Source organism: Cervus canadensis, chromosome 8, assembly GCF_019320065.1.
Source record: "Cervus canadensis isolate Bull #8, Minnesota chromosome 8, ASM1932006v1, whole genome shotgun sequence".
Lineage (NCBI taxonomy): Eukaryota > Metazoa > Chordata > Mammalia > Artiodactyla > Cervidae > Cervus > Cervus canadensis.
Genome location: NC_057393.1, coordinates 40,549,455 through 40,573,967, shown reverse-complemented (window position 1 = coordinate 40,573,967; position 24,513 = coordinate 40,549,455). Strand labels below are relative to the sequence as shown.

At 35.4% G+C, this 24,513-nt stretch overlaps 1 protein-coding gene across 2 annotated transcripts in view; it reads left to right on the top strand.

Moving 5' to 3' along the window:
- The window catches only part of PTEN (phosphatase and tensin homolog), a 99,529-nt gene that overhangs the window by 57,778 nt on the left and 17,238 nt on the right, over window positions 1-24,513 (top strand). For both annotated transcript variants that reach the window (XM_043476098.1, XM_043476099.1), the window contains exons 3-5: window positions 5,287-5,331; window positions 11,182-11,225; window positions 12,934-13,172. In XM_043476098.1, the coding sequence (XP_043332033.1) occupies window positions 5,287-5,331; window positions 11,182-11,225; window positions 12,934-13,172 (328 nt within the window). The remainder of the gene's footprint in view (window positions 1-5,286; window positions 5,332-11,181; window positions 11,226-12,933; window positions 13,173-24,513) is intronic.

Below are 24,513 nucleotides of genomic sequence, written 5' to 3'. Positions count from 1 at the left end.
GTATGTATAAAGCTTCTAGAACAAAAAATAGAGAATATCTTTATGAACTGTTTTTTGTGTATGGAAAGATTTCTCAGAGAAACTACAAGGTTCTAAACAAAAGAAAAATATGATATATTGAATTTTATAAAAATTTAAAGTTGTTGATTATCAAAGCACATTGGAAATGGAAAGGCAAGTTGTACATCGGCAGCAAATATCTGACAAAGGACTCATACCCAGAATATATAAAAGATTCCTTTAGATCAGTAATGAAAAAGACAATCCAGTTGGGGGATAAAATGAGCCAGTAACTTAGACATTTCACAAAAGAAAGTATAAAAATGACTAATAAAAAAATGAAGGACTAGAATTTAAAAAAAGCCCGACAGTGCCAAATGTTGGTCAGACTGTGGAGCAACTGAAACTCGTAAAATGTGGTAGGATGTGGACTAGAACAGCCACTCTGGGAGGGTGTTCAGTAGTTTCTCACAGAGATAGTATCCACCCACCCCTATCTACTCTGTGACCTAGCAGTTCTACTCCTAGCTATTATTTACTCAAGGGAGTGAACGCATATGTCCCCAAAAAAGACTTGCTCAAGAACGTTTATGCACTTTGTTCATAATAACCCCAAACTGTAAAATCCCAAATATCCATCAAAGAAGAATGGGTCAGTGATGGTATATTCATACAACAGAATAATAATTGGAATAAAAAGAATGAACTAGTGATACATGTTACACCATGGATAAATTAAAAAAAAAAAATAAGTGAAGGCAGTCAGTTAAAAAAAATGCATACTTCATGATTGCATTGAAAAGAAATTAAAGAACAAGGCCAAACTAATATATGGTAATAGTAGTAGCTACCTGAGAGCTTGGTGGGGCTTTGCTGCAAATGGGCATGAGGGAATTTTCTGGGATGGAAAAAGTGTCCTATATTTTGATTGGAATTGTTGTTACAGAATTCATAGAATTGTATACCTGGGATCTATGTATTTCACTACATGTAAATTTTGCCTCATTTTAAAGAAAAATCCAAAAGTACAAATTGAGAAAGGTCCAGGAATATAGAAGATAAACAGGGTAAAAGAGACAGGAGTGAAAGGGTCTGTAACATACCACTTTTTCCTGTAATATTATTTATAGTTCAGTAGAAGTCTTCATAGCAGAATCAGTGCTTCCTGGGTTGGTTGAAGTAGTGGGTTAAAAAAAAGAATTAGGAAAAGTTACACATACCTTAAATATTTACATATGAAGTACTAGAATCAGATCTATAGGGTTAATTAACAACCACTGCCCCATGGCAAGGGTTCATAATCTTATGCCATGTATCTTGTAGACAGACTGTTGAAGTTTATGTACTGTTTCTTAGAATGATTTAAATTGATAAAATTAAATTCATAGGATTATAAATATGCCTATTAGTTTTGATTGTAAGTGGTTATAAAATATTTTAAAATATATAATAATAGTTATTAACACATTTAAATCTATTGACAGGTCTAATGTTAATTATGCAGTGTTGATTGTAAATAATATTTTGTTATCTTCAAAAACCATAATGTGACATCGGTTAGTGATAAAGTTTTAAGTACTGCTTGATTGACTGTGAAACATATTTTTTCACATTCAAGTTTATGGACTCTTCTTCCCCCCGCCCCCCCCCCCCCTTAATCCAGCCACATGTCTTCATTCTCCTATACTTCCAGTAGTTATATTGTAATTTTGATTTTATCAATATTGAGTTTTTATGTCATAACTAGATAAATGTCATTTATAGTTAAACCCATTTGCATGCAGAGTTCCAAAGAATAGCAAGGAGAGATAAGAAAGCCTTCCTCAGTGATCAGTGCAAAGAAATAGAGGAAAACAATAAAATTGGAAAGACTAGAGATCTCTTCAAGAAAATTAGAGATACCAAGGGAATATTTCATGCAAAGATAGGCTCAATAAAGGACAAAAATGGTAAGGACCCAACAGAAGCAGAAGATATTAAGAAGAGGTGGCAAGAATACACGGAAGAACTGTACAAAAAAGATATTCACGACCCAGATAATCAAGATGGTGTGATCACTCACCTAGAGCCAGACATCCTGGAATATGAAGTCAAGTGGGCCATGGGAAGCATCACTATGAACAAAGCTAGTGGAGGTGATGGAATTCCAGTTGAGCTATTTCAAATCCTGAAAGATGATGCTGTGAAAGTGCTGCAGTCATTATGCCAGCATATTTGGAAAACACAGCAGTGGCCACAGGACTGGAAAAGGTCAGTTTTCATTCCAGTCCCAAAGAAAGGCAATGCCAGAAATGCTCAAACTACTGCACAATTGCATTTATCTCACACACTAACAAAGCAGTGCTCAAAATTCTCCAAGCCAGGCTTTAGCAATACGTGAACCGTAAACTTGCAGATGTTCAAGATGGTTTTAGAAAAGGTAGAGGAACCAGAGACCAAATTACCAACATCCGTTGGGTGATTAAAAAAGCAAGAGAGTTCCAGAAAGCATCTGTTTCTGCTTTATTGACTATATTAAAGTGTTTGACTGTGTGGATCACAACAAACTGTGGAAAATTCTGAAAGAGATGGAAATATCATACCACCTGACCTGCGTCTTGAGAAATCTGTATGCAGGTCAGGAAGCAACAGTTAGAACTGGACATGGAACAACAGACTGGTTCCAAATAGGAAAAGGAGTATGTCAAGACTGTATATTGTCACCCTGTTTGTTTAACTTATATGCACAGTACATCATGAGAAACGCTGGGCTAGGTGAAGCACAGGCTGGAATCAAGATTGCCGGGAAATGTATCAGTAACCCCAGATATGCAGATGACACCACCCTTATGGCAGAAAGTGAAGAAGAACTGAAGAGCCTCTTGATGAAAGTGAAAGAGGAGAGTGAAGAAGTTGCTTAAAGCTCAACATTCAAAAAACTAAGATCATGGCATCTGGTCCCATCACTTCATGGCAAATAGATGGGGAAACAGTGACTGACTTTATTTTTTGGAGCTCCAAAATCACTGCAGATGGTGACTGTAGCCATGAAATTAAAAGACGCTTGCTCCTTGGAAGAAAAGCTATGATAGCATATTAAAAAGCAGAGACATTACTTTGTCAACAAAAGTCCATCTAGTCAAGGTCACGGTTTTTCCAGTGGTCATGTATGGATGTGAGAGTTGGACTATAAAGAAAGCTAAGCACTGAAGAATTGATGCTTTTGAACTGTGGTGTTGGAGAAGACTCTTGAGAGTCCCTTGGACTGCAACGAGATCCAGCCAGTCCATCCTGAAGGAGATCAGTCCTGGGTGTTCATTGGAAGGACTGTTGTTGAAGCTGAAACTCCAGTCTTTTGGCCACCTGATGTGAGGAGCTGACTCATTGGAAAAGACCCTGATGCTGGGAAAGATTGAGGGCAGGAGGAGAAGGGGAGAACAGCGGATGAGATGGTTGGATGGCATCACCGGCTCAATGGACATGAGTTTGGGTGGACTCTGGGAGTTGGTGATGGACAGGGAAGCCTGGTGTGCTGCAGTCCATGGAGTCACAAAGAGTTGGACACGACTGAGCGACTGAGCTCAACATAAACGATATAGTATATTATACCTGTTTTTTTCTACACATTTTGTTTTCCCTTCTTCCTCCCTTTCTCCTCCTCTTGCTCTCTCTTCTTTAGTCTCTGCATTCTTAACTTTAATTTGTCCCTGAACTTACCCCTAAGTTTAAATGTCTGGAAATGTTTGAGGACATTTGGCGTTATATCAATTTCATCTTCTTCAGGAACCTTCTGATCGTCCCTAAACTGGCTTAGTTGTTCTCTGAGCTTGTTGTATGACTGACTACTTGAGTTGTTCCTTCACGATTCATTCAGGGATTCTCTGTTTTTTGTTTTCTTCTCATGAGTTGAATTCTTCAGTTTCTGGAACTTGTCATCTTTTTTCATAGGTATCCCACCCTTGTCCTGGTAGAACACATTTTCTTGTAATTTTCTCATAATTTCCTGAGCAAGAGAATATGTGGAAATCAAAATTATTTGAGAATTTGCTTATTTAAAAATGCCTTTATTAGATTCACACTTGTTTTATAGTGTATCTAGCTATGGAATTCTAGACTAGGAATAATGTAAAGCCAGAAAGTTTTGTCTAATTGTTTTCTAGCTGCTGGTGTTGCCATTTAAAAGAATGAAGTTATTCTGATTCCAGATTTTTTTTTTAATGAAACCTGATTGAGGCAGTTTCTAGGATCTTAGGTTTATCTCTTCAATATTCCGAAACTTCGCTAAAATATGTATGCCTTTATTTGGGTCTGTTTTAGTTTTTTGTTTTTTTTTTTAATACTCATTATACCGTTTCAGTTTGGAAATTCATGATCTTCAGTTTGTGGTCTTTTTCTTGAATTATTTCATGGATTTTTTTCTCTGGGATACCTATGCATATGTTGCATCTCCTAGATTTTAGGTCTTTTAAAGTCGTCTCTTCTGTTTTCCATTTGTTCTTCTATTTATTCTATTTCCTCAGCCTTACAAATTTCTAATCCCTCTGTTACTTACCTCACAGGATTTGATAAGTTTATATGCATAAAGTATCTAAAATAGTGCCTGGCATATAAAGTGTTGGCTGTAATTGTTATTTAGTTTCATAACTAGTTGTTGAGAGTGAGGTCTTTGGTGTTGGTTTTTGACATAGTAGCTGTATGACCTCGGTCAAGTCCTATAATTTCTTTTACCTGCTTCCTTCATCTGTAAAATGTGAATAAGCTCTACCTCTCAGATCTTTGTGAGCATCAAATAAGGATATGTATGTGAAAATGTCTAATACACTGTACAAAACTAGTACTTATTACTTGCATCTTTCAAATATCAAATGTTTTTAGTTTGAAAGAAATGATGACTGAATTACCAGGATTATTTTTAAGATTACTAGATTGCATGTGACTCAAGAAAATGAATAAGCTAGGTAACTTGAGCTAAATGCTAATAATGCTTTTTAAAGAAGTTATTTCTTAACACAACTTCATTATGTTAGGCTAAAGAGAGATTATGAAAATATTCATTTTATGAAAAGCTATGGCTTTACTTCAGATTGTATAAATCTGTGTAATGTAATAATTATATAAGAAGGAGCTGCTTACTAGCTTAAACCCATGGAGGGAATATTTACTGGAGTTTATTTATTTTTCTTAAATTACATTTGAGATTAGCAAAAATAGAATCTGTCTTTGGTTTCTCTCATAGTATTAATGTAATTTCAAATGTTAGCTCATTTTTGTTAATGGTGGCTTTTTGTTTGTTTGTTTTGTTTTAAGGTTTTTGGATTCAAAGCATAAAAACCATTACAAGATATACAATCTGTAAGTATGTTTTCTTGTTTGTATGCTTGCAAATATCTTCTAAAATAACTATTGAGTGAAAGTTGTTTCCTTGTTAGAGTGAAGTAGAGTTAAAGATAAAATTTAACAATTGTATTCCTATTACAATTAGTTCAAGAAGTCTTGATTGAGAGCATTGTTAGGTCATTTAGAAAGTATAGTGATGAGGTAAAACAGTGTCAGCACAGATTCATGTTGCTTGATCTGCTTTAAATGACTTGGCATCTAGCCCGTCTTTGCGCCCATAACCATGTGGTAACTGGAAGTGTAATTCACACAGAGCTTCTATTAAAGCGTCAATGCCATCTTCTATGGAGGGATGCTTCTAATATAATTTTGTTCTGTGTCTCTAGGTCAATTGACTGAAAAAGTTATTAGTATATTGTCTAACTGTAATATAAGATAAATAAGTTACCTAAAATTGTTAAAATGGCTGGTTCTTCTTGTTTGAGGCAGGGGTGTAAGGATTGCCTCTTGATTCAGCTAGCTGACCTTATCTTTAACTTTTCCTTTTTTCTTTTGACTTTGTGAGTAGAAATGTGGAAAAGAAGGAAAAGAAGGAAAGAAAAATGTGAGGAAAATATTAATATCTTACCATTTTTGCCCTTGACCATTTTTTCTTCCCTAAATATTGACCATTTTCTAATTCTAAAAATGATATATAAAATGTGGTATGTTTCTACATGGCTTTTATTTTTCCTGTGTGATATGTATAAATTGTGCATTGGAAAAAATTTTAATACCAAGTTATATATACTATCCACTATTTTAATTTCTGTAGAGTTTATCAGATGTAAGAAGAATATTCTTTTCTAGAGTGGGCTTTCAAATATTCACCAAAAAAATTAAAGCATCTCTGTGCCTTATTGGCTTATGGCATGTTGCTTTTTTATCTTTAATTTAGTGATCTTTGTGCTCTGATAAGACTTAAGAAGATCTGAGAGTGACATAGGCGTGGGTGTTGTTTCTCTTAGTTGTAAAATGATTTCCTCAGATCCACAAAGAAGCAGACATTTACTGAGTGCCTGTTACATGTTGGACATTCTAAAACGTTAGCTAGTGCAGAGGTGAATAAGATGTTGTTCCAGCCCTCAAGTAATTAGTCTAATGTGAAAAGTAGACAAAGTATTACAGAAGAGGTACTCTTGTATAGAAGAGAGCTATATGGACAACAGTCAAAATAGTGATTGCCTGTTATGGGGAAGATTTCATAAAGAACAGAATGCTTGAGCTGAGGTGAAAAGAATCATGAAGGTTGATCAGGCTTAGGAGGAGGGAAAATGGTATTGTAGGCCTAGAAAATGGCATGTGAGAAGCTTGCTGGTGTAATACTGTCTAGGAATATGGCAGTAATTATGCTAGATTTGGTCCATTATGGTCAGATTATGGTGTGTGGAGGGTGCAGTGGTATTAAAATAATAAAATGAAAGAAAGTAACAGGTGCTGTAGAAATTTAGTTTAGGTGGGTCCCAGTTTACAAATGATCTGTGCATATATCTTTCTCTTTTCTGGATTAACCTCTTCTGCAACAACTTTTGTTGCAGGTGCCAGAGGTTTTTATGTGGAGGGAAATAAGTCACAGAGTTTTGTAGGTTTTGAATAAACGGATTTAGAATTTAAGTTTAAAAAAAAAAAGAGGTCATGAACTGTCAAAAGCTAGAGTTCACTAAATGAGTCATTTTGGATTTAGACTCTGAGGATTGAGCATCTAGAGCCCCAGAAGGAAGGGTTTAACATTATATCCAAAGAAAAGAAAGGAAATACTTTTCATTCCTGTATGCAGTGGCTTCCTGCTTCCAGAATTTAGAACTTAGGTTTGTACTGTCAGTATTGTGGGTCACTTGTGTTATTTGGTTAAAGTTGGCATTGGGATCTAGCCTGGAAACTTGATTGCCTGTTTGTATATCCAAACATTGGACTCTCAAGTTAATGAATTGTCTCATTATTAGTTGAGAGTAGCTTTTGGTGCACATATTTTAACTCCCTTATTCCCCCATCCATTTAATGGAATCATAGAATTGGAAAGTACCTGAAAGAGATCATTTAGTTCAACCTTCTCATTTTGCAGATGGGGAATCTGAGGCCTAGAGAAGTTAAGTGAGTTGAACAAGGTCACACAGGTACATATGTTAGCAGACCATCCATTGTTGATACCAATATTCCCTTTCTGGTTTTTTTGTTTGTTTGTTTTAACCTCCCCAAATTTTACTTCAGAAGTTTCTAGAACTACCAAGTTATAGCATGTTTTGATTTCTGACATCATTTTTCAATCTTCTTTACCTATCCCTGTTTATATTTCTGGCTCTGGGTAAGTGGGTCTGATAAGTAGCAGATGTTTCTATTTTGTTTCTTTTATTTTTAGGATATTAATAACATGTGATATATGTCTTTGAAACCATTTGTAAGTGGAAAGATCTTAAAATACTTGCACTTAACATACCTGTATTCAATAGTATATTAAATTTTTTTATGGCAACTATGACATATGTGGATGAAGATGAGTTCTTAACATGGACTTTCTAATAATTGACTGTCTGTTTATATTTCTATATTATTAGACATTCAGTAAGGTTATTTTAAGAAAGGACAGAATTAGACTCAAATCGTTAACCAAATTCAGATATACTTGGTGAATTAGTACATTAATCAATTCATTTTGTGCAAGTGTGTGTATTTCATCTTTGTATGTTCCTCTGTAATCTATCTTCTGAGGCGGGTAAGGTGAGGAGGGGTAAGATAGGGTATAAAGAGATAATATAGTTCTTACCTTTGAGGAAGTTAAATGTTCCTCAGATACTAATTTTTAAAAGGTTGACTATTTCATCATATATTCTCTTTAACATACAACTCTCCATCTTTTTGTGGTAAACCTTTAGCTGTTACTAATTTTTATCTATTAAGTTTTCTTTTGTAAGATAGGGATAGCTCTGTTGAAGAAAGTAAAGAAGAGACCTACATGCCTAGCTGAATCTGTGGCAAGTCTCACTTCTCTGGAAACTTCTCCTATTAATCTTATCCCTATCTTCATTTTCTGCTGCTTCATAAAAACTCTTTCAGTGTATCTTCATTTTTTTATCTCGTAAAAGCCAAAGGAGATGATGATTTTTAAAAGATGTCTTTTGAGTTCTATTTATAAGGAAGCATAAAGGGTTAAATCTTCCTAACACTTGTCTTGGTCAAATCCCATTTCCCATTCATGTATGTTCAATTTTGGTTTGTTTTGTAAAACTTGTCCTATCACTAAAATACCACAAAAAATTTATAAGGAATAGTGTGTGTGTGTATTTGTGCAGTTATCAGAGAAGCTTTAATTGAGGGTCTTCTTTTTTACCCTACTAACTTCTCCCCAGATCACTTTTATCCCTACCAGACCCAGTATATGTTTTCACATACTCCCTATCCATACTTGTAGAGATTTTTGCAATTTTTTTTGTCATGTTTTCATTATCACTGTTTGTTGGTTCTGTTATGCCAAATAATGCTCTTGTAGGAATGCTGACTTTGACTAAAATTTGTTGTTGTTTTCTAAACTGTTTTATATTCTTTGTTTTATGTGAAAGTGTGAAACAGTACTGAGAAAAGTTCAGCTTTTGTAATCAGAAGTGCTGGGCTCTTCCATTTATATATTGTGGTTTGGGGCAAGTTTTGTAATGCTCTTCTAAATCTTAGCATTCTTATATATAAAAGAGATAATATTAACTATTATATGATTGTGAGGATGAATTTGCAAACATGGAATCTTGTTTGTAAGGTATGCACATCTAGTAGACATTTAGTAGCTCATGGTTTTCACTTTCCCTCTGTTTTTTTCCTGTTAACGATATTACTTGAGAATCAAAGTATGAAGGTAGTCATAGTGTTTGAGCTGCTGAAAAAGTATGGGAATTTTATAGATAACTGAAGTTGTATGAAATTCAAAATGTTTATTTTTGTTTTGCTGTCATGAGACCAGTTTCTTAGAATTGTTTCCTGGCATATAGTGCTCCCCTTGTCTCCTAAGCCCTATCTTTACATGATTCCTTATAAAATATTCCATTATGGACTCTTTGGCTTCGCTGGTAGCTCAGATGGTAAAGATTTGCCTACAATGTAGGAGACCTGGGTTTGATCCCTAGGTCGGGAAGATCCCCTGGAGAAGGAAATGGCAACCCACTCTAGTATTCTTGCCTGGAGGATTCCATGGATGAAGGAGCCTGGCAGGCTGCAGTCCATGGGGTCGCAGAGTCAGACACAACTGAGCAACTAACACTGACTTTCATTTTTCATGGATTGTTCACTATTGACCATACTCCTCTTTAATCTGTACCAAAGACAGTGTAAAATGGTACTATTTTCATGGTTAGTTCTCTTCTTTATGTCATTTTAAAAAAATATAAGTGAATATGAAATTGTTTAGCAAGGATGTGTATATATGCATATCATTATTAAATAAATTTTCTTTCTAGCAAACTCAGTATACTGAATTACAATATCCTAAAATGGGAAAACTTGGTTTTCAGTGGTAGTATAAAAGCTGATTTGTTTCAGATCTAACCAGTTAAAAATTAGTGGATTGCAGTTTGCTTAGAGTTATTTCAACTTTCATGTGTTTTTTTTTTTTTTTTTTTTTTGCCACAACCACAAAGCTTGTGGGATATTAGTTCCCCGACGAGGGGTTGAATCTGGGCTCTCGGCAGTGAGAGCGCCATCCTAACCACGTGATTGCCAGGGGACTCCCTCTCTTCATGTGGATTTCATTTTAAAAACTGTTTAAAATAAAAGAACTTTACAGATATCCTCAGGATTTTTAAATGTAAAACACAGGTCCATAACTGCTTATTTGAAACTCTTTGAACTAGTTTTGTTTCAGCATTCAGAGTTTTTCAGTTTTTTAAGAAAATTAACATGGAAATATATATTTTGTATTACATAACACCCCCGCAGGATTATTTGGGGATTTTGCAGTGGTGGTTTAAAAGGCTTTATTTGTTTTAAAGTGCTAACCTGGTTTGACTAGTGGTTGGAGTTACCAGGATGCTGCTGACCACAAACTTTAATGTATGGAATCCCTTTCTGAGCCTGTAAGTGTGGCCTGTTATCATGAGTCAGCCAGTGCATGATAGCAAATGTGTGACTACTGGTAAAAAGACAAATTTTAGCATGCAGTAAATATGCTAAGTCAATGTTTTTCTCTATTGATTTTACTTACTACCTTTTCATTACTCTCAGACTTTAATTAAAATTTACAACCTGAGAGATTATTGAAAAAGATGACGTTTGGCTTATCTACCAAGGGAAAGATCAGGTTTAAAATAACTGAGTAAATGTTGTGTTGGAGTAGATTAGCATCATTCACTTTCATTCTTTGCTTTAAATTTGCCCCTACTTTTTTTTTTTAACTGTTTTAACATACATCTTTTATAATAGTTTGAGAAAACTATGTATGCTTAACTATAAGGCAAAGATAAAATTGAAACTAGTTAGTTATTTACACATACATGTGAAATAAAAAAAAGTCCTTTAGCATGTATAATATTCATAAAGGAAATGGTGAAGGTGTGGATGCAGGTGAATTTGCCCTGTTTTATATTAGTGACATTACAAGTTTTGTAACCAAATGTATAAGCTCTGATTGTACACTTAGCATTTTAAACCTAGATTTCCTTAATTGTAAACTGTGGATTAAAGAATGGTACCTACTTCATAGGATTCTTAGGATTAAAAGAAGTAGTTAAGATATTTAACATAATGCCTGGTACATTATAAAGGTTCAGAAAATATTTTTTTACTGTTATACTTTTTTTCCTCAAGTGCACAGGATAATTTTAAATCAAATTAAAATTTTTCTTTTAGATGTGCTGAAAGACATTATGATACCGCCAAATTTAATTGCAGAGGTAAGTATAGGTACACTTTTGAAGCCAACAGTCTAAATTTTACTGTCATACCAATAATGAATAATCTCAAGTATTAAGTGATATATTTATCTTAAAGATGATCTTAGAAAATTTGAAACTAATTTTGCTGTTGTGTTTTTGGAAACAAGTGTCATGTAAATGAGGGAGACTATAACTGAATTAACTGAAAACTGGGAAAAATTTATAGACTAACAGAATAAAGAAAGGGTTATATCTGTGGTTTGAGGCGTTTGACGTAATAGTAAGAGATTACAGGGAGAAAGGAGAATGACTTAATTCTATAATGGAACACGACCTGCACAGTGGAAAAAGGGTATAATGAAATGTAGATAAAAGGAGCCTGATAGATGAGAGCAAGAACTGCTTTAAGTGAGTTTTTCTCCAGGTGTAGCATATTTTATCTCAGAGTCCACAAAAACTTTCATTTGTGTTTGTGGCACTCTTAGAACGACTAGAGACCGGGAACATTGAGAAGCTAATGTATTTGCTATTGTTCCTTCCTAAATATTTAGGACAGACTTTCAAACAGTTGGTTTAAGAATTCAGAAGTGCTAATAACTGAGAGCTAGGGTAGATTTATTACTAAGAATGTTTCATTTTTAGTGGATTTTTGCTATTTACTGGTCAAAGAGTGTTTTAATCGAGCCTTATCCACCTTTGGATAGACATTTAACAAGTTTTCCTGGATATTTTTGTATGCCACTGGGGAAATGAAGATAAATGGTGGCTCAGCTAGGCAGATGACTAAATCAAAGCTGTCCTGAGACTCCCTGTAGTAGCAGTCACTGTCTGAAGAGCTGTTCTGTCATACCAAAGGCTTAATTGAGTGTATCTGTGTCACATTATGAATGATTTGGTTGAAGATATAAAAGACATACTTTTCACATATATAAATGACACAGAGGATAATTAGTTGAATGTTGTAAGGATTTTTATAGAGTGGAACCTAGGCAGAGACCAATAAGATAAAATTTAAGTGATGTATTTAAAGTCTTATTTCTAAGAAAAAATTTTTTTAAAACCTCAACCCCAACTATGGGGAACAGAGAAGTTTTGAGTTCTTATAACTTATGTGAAAAGTCCTGAAACTTTACTTGATAAACTTTGCTACAGTTGTATACATTATAAAAAAAAATTTTTTTTAGTGTCTTTTGTAAATGTCTTTAGAGTTGTGTGTATGCAACAGTTACATTTTCAAGACCATCTTTAAAACCACATGCTTGGCCTTTTTGTTAAAGCATAAAATGCAGTCTTTTGCACTGCTGATTTATTAGTGTTATGTACTTTCTTTGGAATACATACTTTGTGATAATGCAGTGTTATAGATATTACAGTTCCTTCTGCTAGAAAATGTATTGCGAGTCCTGATAAGAGGCTATGTGATGTTTCATTGTGAGTTTACCTCTTCCTCTGTTATGCTGTGACCTCTGATATGTTGCTCCTCCATTGCCTCCATCATGAAGTGAGGAAAACAATACTTGACTTACCTTTCTAATGGATAAATTTGAGTTAATGAGAGATTATTTTCTGTTCAAAAATTAGAAAATTACCAGACAATAAATTCTTTTTCTTTATGGTTCGGATATTTTTAAACTATTTATATGCAACATTTCTAAAGTTAACCTACTTGTAATAAGCAATTCAAGTGAAATTATTTTCTTATTCTGAGGTCATTTTTTTATCACAGTTGCACAGTATCCCTTTGAAGACCATAATCCACCACAGTTAGAACTTATCAAGCCCTTTTGTGAAGATCTTGACCAATGGCTAAGTGAGGATGACAATCATGTTGCAGCGATTCACTGTAAAGCTGGAAAGGGACGAACTGGTGTAATGATTTGTGCATATTTGTTACATCGGGGCAAATTTTTAAAGGCACAAGAGGCCCTAGATTTCTACGGGGAAGTAAGGACCAGAGACAAAAAGGTAAGTTATCTTTGATTTTTTTTTTCCTTCTGTCTTCTTAGATTTGAGAATTTATTGGAAAATAAATTTTTACAAAGATAGTTGGTAACCCTTATTTTCCTTCCTCTAAACATTTAAGTCAGTATGATACCTTAACTTTCATACGAGCAAATGGCAGATTCATTCAGTTTTTCTGTTCATGCCTGCATTTTCATATCATGCTAGCAGATCTTACCTATTAACAGGATTGCAAAGTTTGGTCTCATGAAATCTTTACAAAGCATTTTAAAAAGTAGCACATTGATCAAAAGTAAGATTTATATTTCTGAAACCTGCTTGAAAATACAATGTTTTTGGATAATAACTTGGATGCCATTACTTAGTAAAGTGTGATCTTTACTTTTATAATACATAAAGATTATTTTTTGATTTGAATATTTGTAAGTGAAATTATAATTAAGATTAGTCAAAGGTTCTTATTCAGAAAACTAAAGGCTGCTAAAAATCATTGACAAATTTGTGTAATACATATGAAAGCAAAAAGCGAACTCTTGGGAGAATTTTTACAGTGATTTTCAAGGAATTTATTTCTTTAGATAGTAAGTATGACAAAACATGTTTACATTTCTTTCAAAGGGAGTTTGTACATTTCTGTCTCCAAGAAAGGAAAAAAACCAAACTACTTCAGATAGATAGGGAAAAGAGAGCTCTATTGAGGAAGACCTCTGAACTTTATGTGAAAATTTATTATAGTTTTAATAATTGTTACAATGAGGAGGGCTTTCTTCAAGTTTAAACTAGTTCCTTTTTAATTTAACTTCAAAACAGAGACATAGGTGGTCATAACCTATCATTTTCAGCTGGATAGTTGCATTGATTTTGTTCCTTTACTTCTTCCTCACTTGTTTTATTTGTTGTTACTTTTTTGAATTATATTTAAAGATACCAAAGCATGGTTTATTGATGATAGTTTGCAAAATTGAATCTTACTGTTAATGCATGATTTGGTGAATATTGATTATAATAACTTGCTGTACATTTCTGTATACTGCGTGTACCGTGGAATGATAGCACTAAAATGAATTCCAGAGCAGAGGACCTGAGATGTTTATTTTGGTTCATTCTTTCTTCATGTAGAGGGGAACAGCTGCTTTTACTGATTGAAAGTATAGAAGGTAAATTTTTCTGTACTTAAGTGAGTAAGTGTAGGACAGCACAAGGGAAAGAGACTGAAGGAGAAGAAAAGCTAGAGAGATGGGTCAAATTAAAGTACAGTCACCGAAGCAGTGGTAGAAATTTAAAACAGGGTTGATGAACACCACACATTTCGGTCTTTGAAAAGAAAGAAGGTAAAAAGAATTTAAAAATAGAAAACTTGTAATGTGAAGCCAGAACTAGCTTTCAGGTCAGTTCAGTCACTCAGTCGTGTCTGACTCTTCGCAAACCGGTGGATCGCAGCATTCGAGGCTTCCCTGTCTATCTCCATCTCCTGGAGTTTACCCAAACTCATGTCCATTGGGTCGGTGATGCCATCCAGCCATCTCTCTGTCGTCCCCTTCTTCTCCTACCCTCAATCTTTCCCAGCATTAGGGTCTTTTCCAGTGAGTCAGCTCTTCGCACCAGGTGGCTAAAGGATTGGAGTTTAGCTTCAACATCAGTCCTTCCAGTGAACACCCAGGACTGATCTCCTTGCTGTCCAAGGGACTCTCAAGAGTCTTCTCCAACACCACAGTTCAAAAGCATCAATTCTTCAGCGCTCAGCTTTCTTTATAGTCCAACTCTCACATCCATACATGACTACTGGAAAAACCATGACCTTGACTAGATGGACTTTTGTTGGCAAAGTAATGTCTCTGCTTTTTAATATGCTATCTAGGTTGGTCATAGCTTTTCTTCCAAGGAGCAAGCGTCTTTTGATTTCATGGCTGCAGTCACCATCTGCAGTGATTTTGGAGCCCAAAAAATAAAGTCAGTCACTGTTTCCCCATCTATTTGCCATGAAGTGATGGGATCAGGTGCCATGATCTTAGTTTTATGAATGTTGAGCTTTAAGCCAACTTCTTCACTCTCCTCTTTCACTTTCATCAAGAGGCTCTTCAGTTCTTCTTCACTTTCTGCCATAAGGGTGGTGTCATCTGCCTATCAGGTTATTGATATTTTTCCCGGCAATCTTTATTCCAGCTTGTGCTTCATAGAACTAGCTTTAAGTTAGGGACTTTTAAACTATTTACATTATATACCTTTTTAAAATTATGAAAAAAAAAAAAAAAACTAAATATTCCCGAATTATGTTTCACTTTTTTATGCCAGAATCAGTGGCCACTGCTTGAGAGTAATGAATAAATCCGAGTGGTACAGATTAAGCAAAATTAAACTTTGGTTTTCTGCTCAGTAGTAAATTTCGTGAAAGAGTCCTACTATTTAGTCTTTAAATAACACATTGAAACTATGCCATTGTCTTTGACTTGGCAATTTTTATGTCATTTTTGATATCCAGTTAGCTTTGACTTTGTTCTTGGTGAAAACAAATGCTCAGAACCCTATCTCATGAAAGAATGAAAGAGTAAACTGGAATCTTTTTTTTTTTTTAGGTAGGCTTGTGTTAGCAAATAAGAATTCTCTAAAACTCTTCAGATAAATTCATGTTGCGTCATTTTCTTTGCCATCTAGTTATTGAGATCATTTTTGGCAAGATCCTGCATCTGTTAGGAAGGAAAGGATTATGACTCCACAGTTTTGTTTCAATATTGGAGAGTTAAACTGTGTTAATGAATTTGTGTATTATGCAGGTAAAAGTCTAGCTATAGTATTTGTCTTCCTAAAGCCAGTGAACTTAATGTGTAGCAAAGAATTGCATAGATGCTACCACTTCTTGATAAAAACCTCTTAAGAATCCTTTATTTAAAGTCCTGACTTTCCTGAATTTGGCAACTCTCTCAACAGTAGATTTTTTTTGTGACAAATCCTCTTGCACAGTCTGTGATTCAAAACTTGGCTTTTGTGAAGCAGTAGGATACTTTCACAACAGTAGATAAGCTTTCTCTTGGGATTAATGGTAGAGTCTTACACATCAATGCATTCTGGTGAACACAGGATGGAGTCACAGTGACAGGTAGAGCTTCTGATTTTACCAGAGCTGTAAAACCATATGTTTTGCTAGGCATTAAGGTGTACTCTCTGTCTACAGAATAATGAGATTGCTTCAGAAGCCTTTTTCTGGGCCAAGAAACTTCACCGTTTTGAAAATGTCAATGTCCTCTGAAGTTTCCAAAAAGGACTCCAAATCAGGAGTTATTGTTTGTGTCACTATGCATGTATTTGATGAAAACTAGTAGCTGGCTAAGCTGAGACATCATATGCTGAAGAGAAGTGGCATCTCCAGTCCTTTCATGACCTGCTTCATACTTTTCAGGTTTTTTTTGGAATGGGAAAAATTGTTTGATAGAGGTACTACAACAGTCTTACTTTTTCTGTTGCAATCTACAAGTATGACCTCATCTAATGGTTAGAAATAATAATATATATAATAATATATTTTTAACTTTTAAAAATGTGTCTTTTATCATAAGAAAACTTAGTGGAAAATAAAAATAAGAGAGCTTAGAAAAATAAACTTTCTCTTATCATAAGAAAACTTAGTGGAGCATATTAAAGCTGATGTTATATAACTGTGGAATTTTTTTCCAGAGAAATAAGTATCTTATAATAAATATAATTAATTATCCAAAGTAGTTTTATTCTTGAAACATCTGCTAAGAGATTTATCCTCTTAGCAGTATTTTAGGTTGAGTCTATGAATTTGAATTTTTGAAATTGTGAACCACAATTATAGAAGATATATGTATTTTATCAGTTTTGCAGTTTGTGTAGGATTAATTTTATTAGAACTGTCTTTAATGTTCTTTTGCTTGTATCCTTAACCGTCTTGAGCTGTCAGGGAAGCCCAATTTTAACTACAGAGAAACACTAAGATACTGAAGAAAGTTATGTCCTTGTGACATTTTTATAGGAGCAAAATATTTCTTCTCCTCCTCTTCCCCTTCCCCTCCATCTTCCCTACCCTCTCTTCCATGCTGCTCCTCCCAACTCCTCCCCGTTGATTTGAAGAAAGAGGAGCTAGTTGTCCTGTTTTTGTTTTAAGATTTATAGACTTTGCAGAGACTCTCCTCAGATTAATCTAGTGCAGTCTTGCCATTTTTCTTGGTATACTTGGTACAAATTAGATGGCAGAGTGGTGGGTGCCTCTTTACCATAAAGTATGCAGTTAGTAATACCCAAATAATACTTGAGGGTTTGATTGTTGCAGAGAAGTCGAAGTACAACTGATCACCTGTTACTTAAAAAAAGTAAGAGAAAGTAGGATAACTACTTGAGGGAAGACTCTTTTATTCAGTAATTTATAAGAAAGCAACCATGTTATTACTTTTCTAGGAATCATTTCTTTGCATATTTGGTCTTTACCTTATGAGCACATGGCAAAAAGTCTAAAATGAGGTGTTGATGGTTCCCACTCAAATAAAGCTTCTAGGATTGCTTCCCGTCTAGTCTATGCCTTACCCTATTTGCATTTGTACTTACATTTCAGAATTAAAATAGATAACCATATTTATTACCAACTATGAATTGAATTAAAATGCCCTACCAATACTGGTAAGTGTATATTTTGGAAAGATGCCCCACATTTCTGAATTCAGAGAGATAAACTTCTGTTCCATGACAAACATACCAAAAACCTCTGCTACTCCTCTCTTTCTTTTGTCTTCTCCCTTCTAGAGTGGTGGCAGATTAAGTATGCATTAATACTTACTTTCTTTAACTTTTAGGAAAAAATTTTGAGGTTTTGATTTTCTTTTGGAGAAGGTTTGTTTTCAAAGCAGTTTTATTAAAGTTCTTGTGTGTTGTTATCTCTCTACATGAATTCATTAGCTTATCTTTAATGAAGACTTCTATCTTCTAGAAGTAATAGATACTTTATTCTGAGTGACCCCAAGAAGAGGAAATTTTCTAGTTTCTCTGAGGAATGAATTTGTGTGCTAGTATAATCAGGTTATTTTTTTCTAGTCTTATTTATTAAGTTTCCCCATATGGTAACCTAATGAAAATTTCTCATCTTTTCATTTCAAGCAAAGTAAGCTATAATTATCCTCTTTTTTGGCTTAATAAAGCTCTGACTGTAAGGTTTTTATTTTTTATAACACAGTAATTCTCCTGGGCTAAACTGTGTTTCACTAATACATGGTATTTAAACCTGTTATCCAATCTATATATGCATAAAGTTGTAAAATTATTATACCTTGAAGAATCTTTTGTTGTTTAGTCACTAAGTCATGTCTGACTCTTTTGTAACCTCATGGACCAGAAACCCCCAGGCTCCTCTGTCTATGGGATTTCCCAGGCAAGAATACTGGAGTGGGTTGCCATTTCCTCCTCCAGAGGATCTTACTGACCAGGGATCAAACCCTTGTCTCATGCGTTGGCAGGTGGTTTCTTTACCACTGAGCCGTGAAGAATCTTAGCAATTATGTAATTCAGAACCCATTTAATATAAATGGTAAAACAGATTTGCAAAGATCATTTTCCCCTGGTCATTTAGTCTATGTAATAACTGAAAACCATATCTCTTAACCTCAAATCCAATATTCTTTCTACTGTACTATGTTCTCCTATCCAAGTTAGTTTTATTATTTTAATCCCCAAAGCCAAAGTAAAAATAGAAATTTTTAAAAAGGAAAAAAGAAGTGTATTTTAATATATTAGAACCTTTTCAGTTTCAAGTCACAGAAACCCAACTCAAAATAGCTTAAACATAAGGAGACATTTATTGGCTTTTATAAACCTAGAAACTCTGACCTGGATCTAGATGTTTAACATATGTCAGAAATCTGTCTCTCAACTCTCTTTTTTCATCTTTCTATACATTTATTTTAGGCAGACTCTTCACAAGTAATGGCAAGGTAGTAGCTCCAGGTTAATGTGCTGTCTACTTTAGCAACTGCAGTGGGACGAGAGCTACAATTCAAGCAAAAATTTCTAGATTAGGTTCTAGTTTACCTGAATTCGGGTATGTATCTATCCTTAACCAGACATTCTGGCCAGAGGCTTGGGGCATATATCCAAAGCTGAAGACTAGGCCCCACGTCTTTCTCCCCCCATGTCACAGGGAAAGAGAGAGAGAGCATCCCAAAGGGGAGAGGATGCTACACAGAGAGCAATGTTGCTCTCTTCCCATTGCAGTTGCCAAAGTAGACAGCATATAAACCTGGAGCTACACAAAGAAAAAAATAGCAGTTTTCTGTTTCATATTATTCTCAAGGATTCTGTGGTTAATGTACCACTGTTCAGCACACTGTTTATAATTAGTTTCATAGAACTGAAGCACAGTAATACTCTAAACTTTGGAAGTTTTTTTGTCAGTGGGAAAAACAAGAGCTCTGAGAGGTTGTGATGTCTTTCAGTTTGCATAGCTAGTATGCATTCTGTTAGAAAACCCAGGACATAGGAGTGAAAAAAATTAGACTCTTACTTAGGTTCAGATCTTGTTTTTGAACAAAACAAAAACAAAAGTGATTATGTACATTAGGACTGTTTTCTTATCCTTAAAATAGAAGAGATCTATCTTGTAAAGTGGTTGTAGTTTTAGGGATATATGTAAAATGTCTGTCATGTAGCTTAATATACAATAACTTGTGTCCTTGGGGTTGCACAGAGTCGGACACAACTGAGCATCTGAACATACACTATTATATGATGTCATTGTAATAATCACCATTCTTAAGAGCCATATTTCTCCCTTTTTTGAATTACTTTCCTGTAATAATCTTACTGTGATCACTCTGAAACATGGGTTTCCAAATTTTTAAGCAAACAGTGTCATGTTAAAACATTTACATTGTTTCTGAGTTTAGATGTGCTAGTGAGTAGTTTACTGAGGAAGAAAATTACCTTTTAAACTGAGGAATCTAGATTGTAAATTCATCTTGAAGAAGATGATATAAGAGGGTTGATGCACAGCAAAATGGGTAAAACTGGACCAAGAATACCATGGGTAAAACTGGACCAAGAATACCATTTTATATTAACACAGAGCACACTCCACAATGCAGACTTAGCAATGATGGAGTGTTAAACATAACATCACAATATATTAAGCGAAAACTGTAAGAAATTAGAAAAATTGATAGCAGTGCCAGTAGAAATCTTCTTAACGTACTTGAAGATCGTACGTGTGTGCTCCTTTCCTCAGTCATGTCCGAGTCTTTGTAACCCCGGGTACTGCAGCCCACCAGGCTCCTCTATCCATGGGGTACTCCAGGTAAGAATACTGGAGTGCCATTGCTGTTTCCTCCTCTAGGGGATCTTCTGGACCCAGGGATCAAACCCGTGTCTCCTGCATTGGCAAGCAGATTCTTTACCACTGAGCAACCTAGGAAGCCCTCACTTGAAGATCAGGAAAATACAAAATAAGAAGATATGTAGATTCCTTGAATAATATAATAAAATCCCATAAAATATATTTGTTTTCTCATTAAAAAAAGTTATCAGTACTAATAATTCATTAGGCCAGCCATAAAAATCTCACCTCCAAGTAGAAATATATAAGCCCCATCCCTTTGTTATAATTCAGTAGAATGAGAAAATTTGTTAAAATGTTTAATCAAACTCAATCAACTATTTGGAAACTTAAAAACTCTTTTTTTTATTTTTTATTTTTTTCCATTTATTTTTATTCATTGGAGGCTAATTACTTTACAGTATTGTAGTGGTTTTTGCCATACATTGACATGAATCAGCCATGGATTTACGTGTGTTCCCCATCCCGATCCCCCCTCCCACCTCCCTCCCCATCCCATCCCTCTGGGTCTTCCCAGTGCACCAGCCCTGAGCACCCGTCTCATGCATCCAACCTGGGCTGGTGATCTGTTTCACCCTTGATAGTATACTTGTTTCAATGCTGTTCTTTCTGAACATCCCTCCCTCACCTTCTCCCACAGAGTCTAAAAGTCTGTTCTGTACACCTGTGTCTCTTTTTCTGTTTTGCATATAGGGTTATCATTACCATCTTTTTAAATTCCATATATATGCGTTAGTATACTGTATTGGTCTTTATCTTTCTGGCTTACTTCACTGTGTATAATGGGCTCCAGTTTCATCCATCTCATTAGAACTGATTCAAATGAATTCTTTTTAATGGCTGAGTAATATTCCATGGTGTATATGTACCACAGCTTCCTTATCCATTCGTCTGCTGATGGGCATCTAGGTTGCTTCCATGTCCTGGCTATTATAAACAGTGCTGCAATGAACATTGGGGCACACGTGTCTCTTTCAGATCTGGTTTCCTCAGTGTGTATGCCCAGCAGTGGGATTGCTGGGTCATATGGCAGTTCTATTTTGGAAACTTAAAAACACTTAAATAATTTTGGGTCATTGAGGAAATAGAAATTCATATTAGGTGTTATTAAGATAATAGCAAATTGGAGAGAGATAGATTAATAAAGATGAAAGTGTAAATTTATGAGTTAGCAAACAGTAAGCCATTTGAACTAATAAATCCAAACACTGATTGTTAAAAAATGCCATTAAAATCAATACATCTTTTTGGAAGCCAATCAAAGGAAAAAGAAAAGAGAAAACAGAAAAATCACAGGTTTGAGAAAGGAGATAGAACTACAGTGTGAAAGTGATATTAAAAATTATATTCAGATCTATGCTAATGAATTTGAAAATGTCAGTGGAAAATGGACAGTTTTTTAAAATTTATTTTAATTGGAGGCTAATTACTTTACAGTATTGTGGTGGTTTTTGCCATACATTGACATGAGTCAGCCACAGGTGTACATGTGTCCCCCATCCCAAACCCCCCTCCCACCTCCCTTCCCATCCCATCCCTCTGGATTGTCGCAGTGCACCGGCTTTGAGTGCCCTGTTTCATGCTTTGAACTTGCACTGGTCATCTGTTTCACATATGGTAATATACATGTTTCAGTGCTATTCTCACAAATCATCCCACCCTTGCCTTCTCCCACAGAGTCCAAAAAGTCTGTTCTTTATATCTGTGTCTCTTTCACTGTCTTGCCTATAGGGTCGTCATTACCATCTTTCTAAATTCCATATAGATGCGTTAATATACTGTATTCGTGTTTTTCTTTCTGACTTCCTCTGTATAATAGGCTCTGGTTTCATCCACATCATCAGAGCTGACTCAAATGTGTTCTTTTTAATAGCTGAGTAATATTCCATTGTGTATATGTACCACAGCTTTATTAATAAGCATGTTATCATAAATGTTTCAAGGTGAAATGCAAAGTCTGAATAGACCCTCTTAAGAGTGAAAATGTGTAGGAGTCTTTAAGAAGTAGGTACCAGATTTGTATTTCAGCCTGCTATTATAACTTGAAGCATCAAATAATTATGTTATTTAAATTGGTCCAGGTATTGGAAGGGATGTAACTTCCCAGAGGACTGCTCACATTGCCCTCCTACCTCAGTGTGATAAGGATAACATTGTTAAAACCAGAAAGCATAATACAGGGGAGGTTAAATAGTTTGGCCAAAAGTAAGAGTATGTGGAAGGGAGTTGTGAGACATAAGAGTAGAAAATGAATTTGAACTGTATTTTTATGTTTGTTAAAAAATTATGGGCTTCCCTGGTGGCTCAGTGGTAAAGAATCTGCCTGCCAAGCAGGAGACGCAGGTTTGATTCCTGGGTTAGGAAGATTCCCTGGACAAGGAAATGGCAACCCACTCCAGTATCCTTGCCTGGGAAATCCCATGGACAGAGGAGCCTGGGATTGTGGAAGAGTCGGACACAACGTAGTAACTAAACAACAAACATGAAGAATTATAGTGTTTGATAAATTTGTTCTTATTTGGGGAGACACTGGGAAGCCATTTAACATTTTGAATTAATTGTTTATGTGATTAATCTTATATTTTTGTCAAATTAAAAGTGTGTTTCCTTTGCTCTATGGTAGTGATGGTATTAGAAGAGATTTGGCCCTCAGATGCTGGAGAAAATAGTAAGTTGAGTAATTAACAGAGGCTGGTCCATGGCAAGACTATGAAAGCTTCACCTCTGACATATTGTTGTTTTTTACGCGCTTGTGAGATTTCCAGCTTGAAATGTCCAGCCATGTGAATTCTGGACTGGAAGTGAGGAGTGAAATCATATTGAGAGACACAGTTTTTGGAGTTAATGTGTAAGGTTTATAATTAAACTACTGAAGTAGATGGGGAAACAGTGGAAACAGTGGCTGACTTTATTTTTCTGGGCTCCAAAAGCACTGCAGATGGTGATTGCAGCCATGAAATTAAAAGACGCTTACTTCTTGGAAGGAAAGTTATGACCAACCTAAACAGCATATTAAAAAGCAGAGACATTACTTTGTCAACAAAAGTCTGTCTACGTCTAGTTAAGGCTATGGTTTTTTCCAGTAGTCATGTATGGATGTGAGAGTTGGACTGTAAAGAAAACTGAACGCTGAAGAATTGATGCTTTTGAACTGTGATGTTGGAGAAGACTCTTGAGAGTCCTTTGGACTGCAAGGAGATCCAACCAGTCCATCCTGAAGGAGATCAGTCCTGGGTGTTCATTGGAAGGACTGATGTTGAAGCTGAAAACTCCAGTCTTTTGGCCACCTGATGTGAGGAGCAGACTCATTGGAAAAGACCCTGATGCTGGGAAAGATTGAGGGCAAGAGAAGGGGATGACAGAGGATGAGATGGTTGGATGGCATCACCAACTCAATGGTTTGGGTGAACTCTGGGAGTTGGTGATGGACAGGGAGGCCTGGCGTGCTGCGGTTCATGGGGTCGCAAATAGACACGACTGAGCGACTGAACTGAGACTGAGACTGAAGTAGATAGGATTGATATAAAGAGGGGATAGCTGAGATCGATTTTGGGGGGACAAGAAGAGAAAAGATAGCCAATAAAGATCAGAGAAAACCTTTACAGAGTGTATCCTGTGAAAGAAGCAGGGAGTTTTCAAAATGGCAGCCAAAAAATGAGCCACAATGATAGGAAAACAGTAGAAAATGACAATTAATGACCATTAGAACTAAAAACCTTTAAGAAATCAGCCTTATGCTGACAGATTTCCAGGAGTTAAGGAGACTTCTCTTCAAGAGTTTGAAGAGAGACAAGATGCAAGTTTGAGAGGGATACAAGATTTTGGAAGAGTATATGTTTTTGGTCTTAGAGTTGTTTGCTTATTTTGGATAAAGGATGAGTTATCTGAGCTTTCTATTAGGATGGACAGGTGGAGAGAATAAAGGCCGATGCCAGAGAGGCGATAATTCATAGAACACTTGCAAAAATGGAACCAGTGTGAACATGAAGAGACACTTTTATAAAATATCAG